The 14,234-nt window shown below is 40.0% G+C and overlaps 1 protein-coding gene across 3 annotated transcripts in view; it reads left to right on the top strand.

Moving 5' to 3' along the window:
* The first annotated feature begins 314 nt into the window (after positions 1 to 314).
* PTPN1 (protein tyrosine phosphatase non-receptor type 1) overlaps positions 315 to 14,234 on the top strand; it is a 44,900-nt gene continuing 30,980 nt past the window's right edge. For 2 of the 3 annotated variants that reach the window (XM_040576438.1, XM_040576439.1), the window contains exon 1: positions 315 to 532. In XM_040576438.1, the coding sequence (XP_040432372.1) occupies positions 470 to 532 (63 nt within the window). In that variant the 5' untranslated portion in view covers positions 315 to 469. Of the gene's footprint in view, positions 533 to 5,194; positions 5,285 to 14,234 lie in introns of all 3 variants that reach the window. The other variant, XM_040576440.1, reaches the window with a different exon arrangement.

Here is a 14,234-nt window from a genome sequence, read left to right on the forward strand (position 1 = left end):
GGGCGCTGCCCGCTCCCCTCACAGCCCTGCGGGGAGCGCCCTACCTGGCGGGGCGGCGCCGAGGCACCCGAAATCGCCCCTTTTTGCCTCAAAGAGGCTCCTCGTCGCCTCGGGGGGGAGGAAGGGGGCAGTGGGGAGAGTGGCCCTGAGGCGAGGAGGAGGAGAAGGAGGAGGAGGAGGCGGCCCGCCCCGCCCCGCCCCGACCCACCCCGGGGCGCTCCGGTCTACCCTCGCACCCTCTCTCCCCCCAGCCCCCCGGCTACGGTTGTGGCCGCCCCGGACATCGCGTCGCCGGGGAGGGCGGCGTAGTTCCGGCGGGGAGCGGGGAGGAGCGGCGTGCCGAGCCAGGCGGCGGCGGTCTCGGGAGCAGCCCGGAGCCCGGGGAGGCAGCGGGGTGCTGCTGGTGGGGACGCGGGGGGGTGGTGGCGGCCGGGCCCGGCCGGGCCGGGCCGTGCGCGGCGTCCCCGCCATGGAGATGGAGAAGGAGTTCCACCGGCTCGACCAGGCCGCCAGCTGGGCCGCCATGTACCAGGTGAGGGGCAGCTGGCTCGGCTCTGCCCCGCGGTGCTGGGGGGGGAGCGCTGGTCCCTCTCCCTGTATCCGCTGCTGAGGGCCGGGGGGGCTCTGCCCTGCGCCTCCCCTCGCGGCTTTCCCCCATGCCTGCTCTCCTTCCCCTTTCGCTGAGGGAAGAGAAGGAGAGGAGGCTCCGCTGCGCGACTCAGAGGCTCTCCTCTGCCTTACCGAGCCGGGCCCCCGGCCCCTGGGGTCCCCGAGCAGGACGGGGCAGCCCTCGGGGCGCTACTGCCCGGTCCTGGGGGCTCCTCGGTGGGCTGAGCGCGGCCGCAAGTGCTCAGCAGCCTTCCAAAGCTGCTTCCTGACCTCGGGGGAGTGAAGCCGACTGTCTGCTTTTTTCTTTAAACAGAAACGCGACGGTGAGCGGCATTGCACGCACCTAGGTTTTGGTCGCTTTAATAGTAGAAGAGATCCCCTAAAATGGCTTGTTAAGAATACTCGTGCAGGGATCTGGTACTGCTTTTTATTACTCTGTTTATTTAGCCTGGTTGTGACATTCCTAAAAAGCCGTGTGGCAAACATTTTTGCGATGGTAAGATTATTTGCGAACCTCGCACAGCTTCAGATGTACGAGGATCCGAAGTTAGGCCCTTTGTCTTTAGCAAGTTCTGTGCTCACTTATCCAAAATGAGGTCTGAGAGAAGACGAAGCACGCTAATGGCTGGGTGGATGTGTTCAGTCAGATCGGGTAGCATTACTGTAAAATCCATTTGAATGCTTAAGCTTCCACATTGCATATTCTAATGAGTTTTAAGATCATATTTGTAATGTAAAACTTGGGCTTTGCATCCCTTTCACTGTATTTCTCTGGCAGTAGACATTAAAAAAAATGGATTTATGAAAATGAAATAAATATGCTTCAGTTTCAGAATTACTGTAGGCAAGTTTTAAAAGCAGTAGCTTGCAGGATGAATATCTCCAGTTGTTTGGCAATTGGAGAATAAGCGTGAAATTTTGAGCATGTTTTTCAGAAAAGTCCATTTTTTGTTAGAGGACTGCATTTCCTGCAGGGTTCCAGCACTTGCTAACTCTATCAGTTGAAAGTCATGTGCATATATGACGTTATGTTTTTGCTAAACTGTTCTTGACGATTTGGTATGTTGCAGGCTCAGTGCTCAGGAAATGATTTTGAGTAATATAGCTCTGTAATGGAGGTGGTGTACTTCTACGGGTGCAACTGAGTTACAGAAGTGAAATGTGTAAGGAACTGTAAGATTAATAAAGAATGAGGGCCTGTGGCATATTTTCAATGTAGCATTCAGTGATATTTTTGTCCTGCTTTCTTTGAATGATGTGACTCAATCTGCTCAGACAGTGGCACAGAATGAGGTTTGATTGAGGACTGACTAAAAAAAAAAGACTCCAGTGATTTGCATCTAACTGTTGACAAGCCTGAGAGGTGGGTTTTTTGTGTTTTTTTTCTTGCTGTTTGTATTTTAAGGTTGGTTAGTAAGTATGTGCATCTATATCATGTAATTCAGTTTCTAACTACATCCTGCTTTTAAATATCAGCTGTTTAAAATGACTTCTTGGCAGATCACGTACATCTAGAAGAACAATGTACTTCACTGTAATCCATGCTTTTGATGTCTTGGCTGACATTAACAATGCACTTTTCCTACAAATCCAATCTTTGCCTGAAGAACGGAGTAAGTGGAAAAATGTTTGTCATTGGTGCAGTCTTCTATTTCTAAAAAGTCTTCCAAGTTAATTGCACCACAGTTAATTGTACCACATGCTTCTAGTGCCTAGGTGTTACGATTGTAACTCCTAAAATCTAAAGAAGTTCACCAGTGTTCTGAATGAAGCATAACAGTTTACTAACGGAGTCACTTCCTCTTCTTTCTTGGCTAAATTTATTATCTAAAGGTACAGTTGTCAGTTAGGGGAGGAATTACGAATACATAGGGAGGTGAAGCCAATTGGAAGGATGGCTACAAGGAGACATGGCTGGGTGCCACAGGACTTTGAAGAGTTAAAATTTTCCAAGCTTCTTTTTTTGGACAAGGGGAAGCTATGTTCAGCTATGATAATGGTACAGTTCTGAAAGAATAAAATTTAAGATTTTTTTTAAAGTATAAATTATAACAAGATGGGGACAAAAACATTTCAAAATGAAGAACTACTGTAGGTATTCGTGACAGTTCAGCTTTGTGCACTGTATGGTTAGTGGAACTGTTCTCTGGGAAACAGGGTAAATGCAAATGAAGTTCTCAATGTTTTGAATTTTTTTAAAAACACCCAGTATCCTCCTTTACTTTCATTTAGATTTACTCGCTACAAGAACTGTGAGCCATGAGATCTTGTAAAGGTTGTTCAGAGGCCCAGTACTTTAAAAGGGTCTGGTACTGGCCTGCTCTTGTGTTGTAGAGAAGCACACTCAGGTCTCATTTTATTAATTATCTTCCGATCTAAGCATAAGAAATGGTGAGAATGCAAATCTTGTATTTAAACTGCTAACCATTTTCCTTTAACTTACTGTTTTATGGAAGAGGACTTTCATTTGAATGGATAGCAATGTGATATTGCGGTAAAGGTGTGCAGTCTAGAAAACAAATACCTAATGGCAGTTGAATGATATGCACAGTGCATAAATACCTTTAGGAGTATCAATAGGAATGAAAAGCATTCATTCTGGAGATGTCACAACAAAAAACGGTAGCCCAAAGCTAAGAAAAGTACAGTTTAGTCTCTCTGTTAGAGGATGAGAGACAATATACAGAAAGAAATTTTTGACCAGAATATCAAAGGAATATTGAATCCTCACTTGCTACCAGTGAATTCAATATCAGATTTTAATGGTAATTCTATATTCAGAAGACTTTCAAAATTTTAGGGGGTGTTTTGGTTCCTAACTCCTCACACATGATGGTATAATTAGATACTATCTTAAAAACACAACCCTCAAATACAGGTAGAGTTGCTTCTTGTGTTTATATAAACTAGATATGTTGATGTTAGTATGTTGGTTAATGATTTTAAGTTTGATGTGTTAATAACATTAAAGAGACCTGCGAATTATTTAGTGATGTAGCATTCAACTAGGGATCCCATACAGAGGGGATGGAGGCGGACTTGACACTGTTTGCTTTCACTGAAACTTCTATGGGGACAGCTCATGCTGTTTTCCATGTGAAGGTAGCAAAATTATACAAAATCCTGCACTGTTTTCTGAGTTTTACGGTTACTATTGCAAAATAAGAAAGAACTGGGTATAATCTAGATTTTCAAATATGTTCGGAAATGAGAATATTGAAAACAGTACTAACTGTACTGCTGTGCGCGCTCTGGAAAGCTGAGGTATAGATACAGTTTGATTTGAGACCTGGAAGAGGAATATTATAACTATTCTCAATTTCTTTATTAATTTTTAAATTCTTTTAAAACTAGTATTAAAGTGAACATTTTTTTCCCCAAAACCTCTTTAAGCTAAACTAAAGCACTACAAGGTATGAAAGTTAATAAGCTTTACCCAGATTATGGGGGAGATGCAGAAAACTGCTGTTGTGTATATTTTGGATATTTCTCTCTTAAAAGAGAAAAGATGTGGAAAGCTTTTTTTTTTTTATGCTCACTGTCTCTGGAAAAACATTAATGGAATATGTAGATAGATTTTAAAGTTGAAGGTAACAAACTGTAAAATGGTTGGCCCTGTAGACTTATAATAGTGTGGTTGCGTTGTATTTTTAAAGTAAATGAACAGGAAGTTCTACGAGCATTTTCGGTTTATAAGCTGCAGTGAGAGTTCAGACTGTATGCTGCTGCACTCTACAAGCATTTGTGTTTCCGTTTTACTCTGGTGCTCGCAAACTTTAAACTTCTTTGCAACAGATAAACTGTAGCGTGAGCACAACTTATTACAAATGCATCTTTGTGCTGGATTCTGCCAGTTCTTGCTACTTGAAAATGCAGGTCTCTGCATGCATGCTTTGCCACTTCTTAACTTGTGCTATGTTGATTCATTCGAGGCTTAATTTAATTGGCTCTGGTTATGGAAAGCTAGTTTAGAACTGATAGTTGCAGGGAGTCTCTATTTTCCTACAACACAGGATATCCATGTCTTCCAGTGCTATACAGGCACTGAATCTTGATAGAAGCATGGGAGAGACTAACAATGACAGAGTAAGTAGCTGAGTCTCTGCGGCTTGCAAAGTCAGTATCCTCTCCGTGAAAACCAGAGCTTACTTTCAATTACCAGTGCTAGTATCCTTTGTACCACCGAGCATGTTCCAGGGCACTCGGCTGCGCTGGTTAGTTGTGCCGGTAACTTTTCCAGGTCGAGTCTCTTTCGTCGGCTGATAGCAAACATCCGATTGTGCAAGTCCCATTAAATTGAGCTACTAAGCAGCTTAGTTTTGCTTGTTTTTCAGACTCCAGGGTTTAAAATCTAAGTCCTTGAATCCAAATCTTCTCTGATAGCATCGCAGTAAGTAGAGTATTTAAAAATGGAGCCCAGTATTTCCCTATGACAGCTTACTGTTAAAGGGTTACCGTTTGCCAAAATTCTAGAAATCATACGTGTGGACAGTACTACACCTGCTCCTGAATACCTGAAAGGGTTTTGTGTTTTTACTGTGTTCTTCCACATTACTTATTCCTCTTTCTTTCTGTTTGCTGTAAGGGTATATACATAGAAGGAAACTGACAGTTACGGAGAATGCAGTATTTGCCACGTGCCAAGTGATGTTAAATTCAAACAGAAATAGTCCCTGTAAGTAGAGAATAAAATGTGTTTTGTGAGTGGGACACTAAGTATTTTTGAAACTAAAATAACTCTTTTAAAATAATCTGGGTAGGTTTCAATTAACAGTTCATTTTACAGGCAACTAAACATTAAAATGAAATCTTTTCTTGTAAGACTTGCTTTGCAAATGGATGTTCTCCAAGGGCTCTCTTTATCTGGGACATTCTAAGCTGTGGTTTACACTGAAATATCGCTGCTGCTTTCTTGTTAACAGATCACTGTCACCAGCATGACATAATAATCTATTTGGATTGCTAATTTAGCCTCATCAAATGTGAGAGAAACTTACTGATTCCGTAGAATTCAGAATTCATGTATGAATCAAAGTGGACATATTTTAATTAAAAGAAAATGGAGTAGAAAAGAGAGTCTGAGCAAAAGAAAAAAGTCTGTAATAGCAGTGTTAGTTTGAAGTCTTGCTGTCGTTTGTAGTCCCATGAATGTGAGAATTGGGCAGGTTTTATCAGTCACCAGATATGCCACTGAATTGTTTTTTACCATGGTCAAATAAACTAGTTTTTACTTTAGACTCTCCATATGCAAAATGAGAACTGTATTTAGTAAAATGTTAGCTTTTTTTTAATAAAAAATTATTTTCATCCCTTTTATTACACAGAAAAGAACCAAAAGTGTGCATACAGTATCAGTATTCTGTTACTGTTAATATATGAAGTAATTTTCTAGTATTTTTTTCTTCTTTTTTCAATACCTGCAAATTAGGTTAGCACTGTGTGACAACAACTTAAGCTCCAGCAATTCAGAATCATATGTGGATTTTCTCCCATGACTGTAGCCTTCCTTTGTAATTGTTCTCTTTGAAAGCAGAGGCGTGTTGTCCAGCATGGGGAAGGATCCGATCTCTGCAGAGTAAAGTTTTCAAAATGTGAGCTTAGTCAGAGGCTTAGTAGTGACCAGATGGATAAATATTTGAAAATTGAGTATTATGCCACAAGGCTAACAAGTTTTGGTTTTTTCTTTGTTTGTTTCTTTTAAAAAAACTCACAGCTATCCGGAGGAGTAGATAATCAGAATTTTCCTGAGTGTAGATTTTTATATATTAAGCCCTGCTTAATTCTGTTAGTTTCTGCAATACCGATTTTGAAAAAGGTTAATATAAATTGAGATCTAAGACTAATGTTAGAGGATCATGCCTATGGTTTTATATCGTATTCACAGCGTTGATTTGAAGTGTTGTCAGTGTTCAGACATTTTACTGAATTATATAAATTTAAAACTGTTGTGGTTTTTTTTTTTAAGTATTAGACTATGTTTGTGTCTGCACCTAAAAGTGTGTGGTGCATCGCTACCTGTCAGGGAAGGGCTTCCTCAATGCACTAAATGTGTGCATTTTTTCCTAAAAGAAACAAGTTTATGAAAATGAAATGTAGTAACAGATTCTCTGCGATGTTCAGAAGTAATAATACGAACTTGATCTAATCTGTAAGCTTTGATGTTTATGGCATTTAACCATTGAGATGGTTTTTTTTAGTCATTGGTCAACTTGTCTCATGTTGATTTGCATAAGAAACATTTTTTGTTTATCTTTCTGGTGCCAGTAGACATGCCCTTGCTGGTTTGGCTGGGAGAGGCACTATGATACAGCATCAAAATGCCTTTGTGTGTTCACTTTGTAGATCATGTAGTACAAACGCCAATTCATTTTCTACCAAGGCTTGTGAATTTAGATGTGCTTTTTCTCTCACCCACGCAAAACACAGCTAAGATACAACAGCTTGCCTGTCATATTGTACCAAGAAAAAGTGATAAAAGTGATTCTTGGAAATTCATGTGATTCTGTTAATAGTGATAGCTGATCTACTTTCAAACTGGGTTTGTGCTTTCTACATTTAAGAGAAAAGTTCACGGGACAGCAATGAAAAATCTGATGTCCGTGGTCGGAAGGAAATTGAGCTAGCATAGTATAAGACTTTTGAAAAAAAAAAATTTCTAATTTCTAGTTCTGCAAGTTTTACTACCATCTGCTTTCACCTTGCCCAACACTTTGTCCCAGAAAATGAACTGTTGAACACATTATTTCCATAAGTAATTGTCTTTTACATTCATAAGTAGTGTTAAGAGTAATGAGCTGGTTATCTAGGGCATCTGCTTGTAAAAGCACCATAAGTACAGCTAGCTTACTTGAGAGGTCTGACTTTTTAACCATTGTAGCTAAAGCCTGTCTGTATCTTTCAACTCAAAATACTAACATCAATACTAGGACAAATGTGATTTCTCTCAAATTGTATGGTGTTTAGTGTTTTTTTTTCTGTTTTTTTTTTTTTTTTTCTGATGGCTTTTGTTTTTAACTTCCACTCTCTTGTCTCCTGCCTGTCCTTGTTGGCATGATAAGTTACAGTGTACTCACTGTACTTTTAAGCAGGAGAATTTCTTGGTATCACTGATACTGAATACGTACCTTAGTTTCTGTTTTGTTAACCTCTGGTGTGAAAAAATATTTGGGCAGTCCTGCTTCCTAGTTGGGCATGTCTTTTGTGAAGGAAAGTGAGAGATTAATGCTGGGTTCAACAAGAGGTTTTTTTAATCTCATGGAGGTACATTTTGGATTTAATTAGGTAGCATTTTGATACCCGCATTAAAAGCCTGTTTTGGAGGCCTGTTTATCATTGCTAGGGACTGAAACAGGATTTCTTCTTTGCATGTTGGACATTTTACTTCCTTCTGTGTTGGGATCCTGGCCTTGAAGTAGTAGTTAGTTTTTTCTTTTCACTGCAGTGTACTCCAATGGAAAGAAAAGCAAGAAGTCTGCTGCATGCCTTTACTGTATGTGCCTTTTCCCACCACTTGAAACTATAATCATCTCAGCCGTTGGTTGTTATAGATGCTGTGGTGACATGGTTAAAGGGATATAAAGACATCTTCAGCACTGACAGCAGTCATCAATGACAAGAAAGATTGATTTCTCTCACCAGCTGTTAAGACATTGTTTAATCAGATTTGAATTGTGTGGTGCAGCCTTCTTCCTGTACTTAGAAGAAGGTTAAAACAGTTTCTGCGTAAGTAGAAGTAGGAAATAAAGCAACAATAAAGCAAATCTTGTATTCTGCCTGTGTATGTAATTACATGATAAATTCCTTGCTATTCCAGTGGACAGTGTGGAGCTGTGCGGGTCTGGCTGGAGGCAGAGTGGAAACTGAGCCCTCTGCTCAGCAAGCTTACAATACTTCTTGTGCTGAAGTAATGGCTTGTTGAAAAAGCTACTAGATAGTAGTATTTTGAACTTAAAGTAGCTGTTCTATTTATGATCTTTCAGGTGCTTTTTCTCGTATCTCAAGTTCCCAGAATTTTATGTTTCTTCTGTGAAGTGCTTGATTCATCAAGTACTTGATGCTGTGAGCCGTTCTACAAAAGACACTCTGTTTCTCAGATTCTTTATATTTATTTGGAACAAGAACAAGTGGTCTACACATGAAGAGGAATGTTCTCATAACCTTCTTCCCTTGTGCACATTTGAATGCGAATTGCTTGTTTATATCATTGCTAATCCCACAGTAACAGGTTACAGTAGCATAAACAGTGTGACCTTTCAGTGTGATTGCAGGAAGTAAAATGTGAAATCTATTTAAAAAATGCATCTTTGACTAAGGAAGAGTATACTTCCTTTTTCTGACAGGAAAAATAATCCATACTGGTTCAGATCTTGATTCCATTATACTATGTAGGGCCTGTTTTTTCCAGTGTCTTCTTTACAGTCACTGCAGCTGCTTGAAGTAGGACTAAACCTCTGCTCTCCTTGTGTAAAATTGTGCGTCCCTGTTCTGCTTTGCGCAGGTCTGAATGACTGTGGGATGTGGGCTGCTGGGGAAAACAGAACTGGCACGAGCAGGAGGATTTAGTAAGAGGAACTTCTTTTGGAAAGAGGGAGAGGGTGGGTCATTGGAGCAAGAACTGGAAAAATACTACATGGCTTATTAAACAGCCAAAATACATATGCACACGTTCTAGAAATTTTTTGAATATTTCCAGAAATGAAAGAAAAATTGAGAGTTTTAACCAGCAAGAGAGGAAGGAGTGGACAGCTACCCAACTTTAGAAAATATTTTTGTGTATTATTTGTAACAGTTTAATTAAATTGGAAAGCAACAATTGTCACTTGTGTTCTTAAACTTCAGACGAAGGAGTGCTTTCACACTAAATTGCATTTGCCTGCCTGGAACTGTGCAATGCCCAGCAGTATCTGTAGTATGATGAGTGAGAGTCTTGTTTCAACTTGTACAATGTTTTCATTCCCAGTATTGATATCTTCTCAGAACTGGCCCAAAGTTTGCCATGACCTGAGCAGTTCAGCCCTTGTACTGTTTCAGAACTGGTAAATATCTGAAGGACGATACGTGTTGTGAACCAACAAACCCATCCTTTTATCCTTGTGCATTACATTAGCTGTGATTAAATCGGTAGTGTACTGAGAAATACCATATTGAGCTGGGGGGGGGGGGGGGGGGGTTGATTTGCCAGTGAGTGATATGACATAGATGGCTCATCAGTAATTTTCCTTTAGAGGGCAATTGCCTCAGTCGTTTGAAGTGAGGCTGCGAGCAGGCCGAGGTTCCACGGCCTGAGGCGGTCACTTGGCCTCGCTGGAGACGGGCTCAGCAACAGGACGGTGTTCGGGGTGCACCCCTGGGTTCTGGAGCTTGTTCTCGCTGTCCCTCAAACTCATCTTGTTTTCAGCAGAGATGAAAGATTGGAACAGGAGGTTGAAAATATGTAAAATCTTTACAGCTGCTAAGTTACTGGATTTATTAGCCGACACGAGAACATTGGTGGAGAGGTCTAATCTTACAACAGGCTTTTTAAAGCTTGTCAAGAGCAGGCAGAGCAGAAAAATATTATGGAAATTACTAACTTATTAACAAGAAATTCTAACTTATTAACAAGAAATTAATGACAAGTAAGACATAATTTGTGGAAAGCTTAGCATTCAAAACCTCAGCAAGGAACCGAGTCCATTATGCTAAGCTGTACGTGATGGCATTGTTGTATAGGCTACTTCTCTGTGACTGACTGACTGACAGCAGGAAATTCCTTATTATTTGTCTGATAAGTTCTCTACCACATGAAATGGAGCTGTAGGGTAGTAAAACTGTTAAGTACTTATTTTTTAAGAGTAGCTAAATTAGTTAATAGTGCTACCTCATTAGGAGCAAGCACTCAAACATTATTATGCGAAAATAATAAACGTATACATGAGAGCTCGAAAAGGAAGAAAGAAAACCAGCAAAAGACCTTTAGGGTTTCCTTATACTAAACTGTTCTCTAACAATGTCTTCCAGATAAAAGTATCTCTTCACACAAAAGTCTGTCTTTGGTTAGAGAAAAATAATCCAAGAGTCTTGTGAAAATGCTGTGCCCCCAGCACTGTTTATGTAATTGGAGGCACTTGTGTGTGACCCTAAACCTTTATTTGTGGATCACTGCTCAGAAGACTTTAGTCCAACAGTCTTTTGGTTGGGACTTGGGTAGAAAGAGATGTGAGGAGGTGAAGTTGTTGGTGTTTTTTTTTGAGATGTTTGGAAGTTGCTGCTTTTTTTTGTTTGTTTGTTTGTTTCCCTCTTCTCTCTTGTAAGTGTTCCAGGTGCATGCTAAGACTGCAGAAGGGGGTTTGAGGTAACTGCCAAGTGGTGCAGCATGTCTAGTCGCTGGTTGGGGCCTGCAGGAAGTGCAGCCCGGTGAGCCTGGTGGAGCCGGAGGTGTGGGGAGCGAGGGGGGAGCGCAGGAGGTGAGGAGAGCTTTGCCTCCCGAGGGGGTGCCCTAATCACGGGGATGGTGCTAGGCCTTGCCAAATGAGCTGGTGTTCTCCTAGTGAATTATGTTAAACTCGCAGCATTAGTAGATGCATGAAGTGGCAAAATGTTGTTTATCTTGTCTGATCCATGCAACTTACTTTCACTGACAAATCTGTTTCATTAGCATGGGGAGGATGAAATAGGCCTTTGAAGGCCTAGCCTGTCTAGTTTTGCAGAGCCTTTCATGTACTGGAGTGCGGGGTGCTAATCCTTCGTGCATTAGGATGTCTGTGCAAGTTCTTCTTGATTGTGTGAGGTGCCTGTTTAACACTGAGGCTTGTTTTTTAAGCTCTCAGTTGCTTTCACATTGGGAGAAGATGACCTGCACAGCTGAAGGGGAAAGCTCCTTTACACTGCAGTGACAGTTAAAACAATCCTTAGTAACACGATTGGTTCTGTCAGTGTCTTAAAGGATTGCTTTGTAACTTGGAGAAATAATAAAGTATAGAATGAATTTTAGCATTAAAAGTATGGCTTGCATTGGATTAGTGGAGGGGTTGTATCTTTCCACAGGAACTTCTCAGGCTTTTTGTCCGTACATTTTCTTATATACTGTCTATTCTAGAGGCATGGGTTTATTCACCTTTCCCTCGTGCAAATTAATTGCTAACACATCGGAAGCTATGCTTATTCTAAGTAAAAAACAGTATTGATATCCACTGTGACTGAAGACTTAATACGTGTTTTGATTTGCGTTTGAAGGGCAGCTGGTAAAGCAAAGTGCTCTGAAACCTAATTCAGACCTAAGTATCCTCTCCAAATGTGGGTTCACTAAATCTAACATCTCTGCTGTCAGCATTTAAGGGTTAAGTTTCTCTTTCAAAAAAAGTATTGATTTTTCTTTTTTCTTAGAACAGTTTACTACTCTGAAAATAGTTGTGTAAACATTGAGCTTTACGTGCAACTTCTTTTAAACCTTCCTGTAGAACAGAGGTGCCCAGCCATTCTGTCCTGGAGCCATGTGAAGGCTGCACAGCCAGGTTTGTCCCTGTCATCAACCAACTAGCTTGTGCATTTGGCACGTGATATGTTCAGCCCTTCCGTGACCCAGCAGCCCTATAGTCAGGTAAACAAATGTCTAAACTTGTGTTCGTTGGGCAGGGGAGATGGCACCAGCGACTTACTCCAAAAATTGTATTCGGTCTGTAGGTAGTGAACTAGTCGTCTCAGGTTTAGAAAGCTGTAAGTTTTTTTTTTTCTAAGTAAAACTAGTTTAGCTGTTTTTGGGTTACCTAAACGCGTATTAGACAGCTTGTGAGACAACAGCAGTATCCCAATTCTGCTTTATCTAACATCTGTTTTCAGCAGTACTGTTTGTTCTCAGCAGGTTTTTGTGTGCATTGCAGTAGCTTGGCAACCTGTAGGTTGCACCATTCAGTGATTTCAGTAGGCTTTTAATCATCACTGAAATTTTCCTTTCCAAATTTGAATATTATAAGTATAGTGAAGTGGGTATCTGTGATTATAATAGCAACAGAAATGTTAAGCAGATCTCAAATGAAATAAGCTGTTCATCTAGATTTATAATCCAGTATAGTTCTTCAAATTTCAGTTCAAAAGCCTTTCTTGAAATTGATTTAAGAAAGGGATACTTGTAACTTTTTTCTGCAAATGATTGTTAACCAGTTACAGTTACTCAAAGTTCCCAAAAAGAGATTTGGGAATTGTGTGCTGAAAGAGGTTAGGTACTAGAAGGCATGACTACTTGCTGGTTCTCTTGTAGGAGCAAAGCTTGAGTTTGGCCTCTCTCTGCACACAGAGGCATGAACATGCTTTGCGCAATCCTGTTAATTGTACAAATTGTAATTGTATGTTAGAAATGGTACAAAGCTTTTGCTAATAGTATAAAGAGTATAGTTCCATTGCCTGTGTTCTCACTGATGTCCCTTGCAGTGAAGTGTTCATATGCCATATGGTAGAACTTGCTGGGATTGTACCCTAATTCGTAGGGAAGAAACAATACAGGAGGGAAACCCACTTAGATTATGGAGTTGGTACCTTTTATAGCATATGGTTCACCATTTTTAATGAACAGTATTTCTTGATACTAAATAAAGCCAGTAATCCCCCTCATACTTTTAACTTAAAAACTGCGTCTCAAGAAAGCCAGTAAAATAACGTGTGATAAAAACATCTTCAAGGAAGTGAAGTTTACCACTAAATAAGATGTAGATATCTTTAATAGGTAATGTGGAGTTCACAACTTCCTATTTAACAATTCCTGCCACTTCCTTTCTTGTGTGCTTTAGTACTTCCTCTGCATACGAGCTCAAAACTTTGAGAATCTTGATGGAACTTCTAGAAAGTTGGAAATATGGCTATCGCCTGTCCCATAGGATCCTAAACACAAAAATAATACTGCTGTGCTCTAAGTGTTTACCACATCATAGTCATGGTGAGACTTTATTCCCTCAACTTTTGCAAATATTCTAGTAAGTGTTACTTAGCTTTTATATTTGAGTTTTTTGCCGTGTGTTTTTTTTTGGAACCATTTATGCAAAGTGACATCTCATGGCCATGAGAGGAAACAAATTGGTTTAAACTCTGCAGTTATGTAGTGTTTCAAAGCAGTGCACAGGGTTTACTTGAATTAGAAATAGCTCCTTTCTTTTTCATATCAAACATTTATTGGTATTGCTTTGTTTGTCCTTTTAAAGTTTAAACACTTTTTTCTTTTGTTACAATTGTTTTTCATAACTCTCTCTAGAAAGAGTAGGTTTAAAAATATGCCTTCACCTATATAAATTATTTTATTATTCTTTTACCTTTCTTGTTTATAAAAGTACTAATAAAATAACTGAGTTAATATCTATAAATCAAACATGATGGCTTAAATATTGCTTATTTTGTAATGCTAATTTTGGACTCGCATGCTGTTCATCATCTCTCATTCTTCATCAGTGATCTACCTATTTCTGCAGAGTAAGAATCTTGTATATGTAGAGCCACCTATGTTTTAATTTTAAAATCTTTAGCAATCTGGCAGTTAATTTAATCGTCTAAACAATCTGAAGCATGCTCAACGTTGGCCTGCCACTACTTTTACCAAGTACATTCAGTGGTATTTTGACTTTGGTGGGACTCTCAGCATTTTGAAAATCTCACCTTTGTGA

Source organism: Cygnus olor, chromosome 16, assembly GCF_009769625.2.
Source record: "Cygnus olor isolate bCygOlo1 chromosome 16, bCygOlo1.pri.v2, whole genome shotgun sequence".
Taxonomy (NCBI): domain Eukaryota; kingdom Metazoa; phylum Chordata; class Aves; order Anseriformes; family Anatidae; genus Cygnus; species Cygnus olor.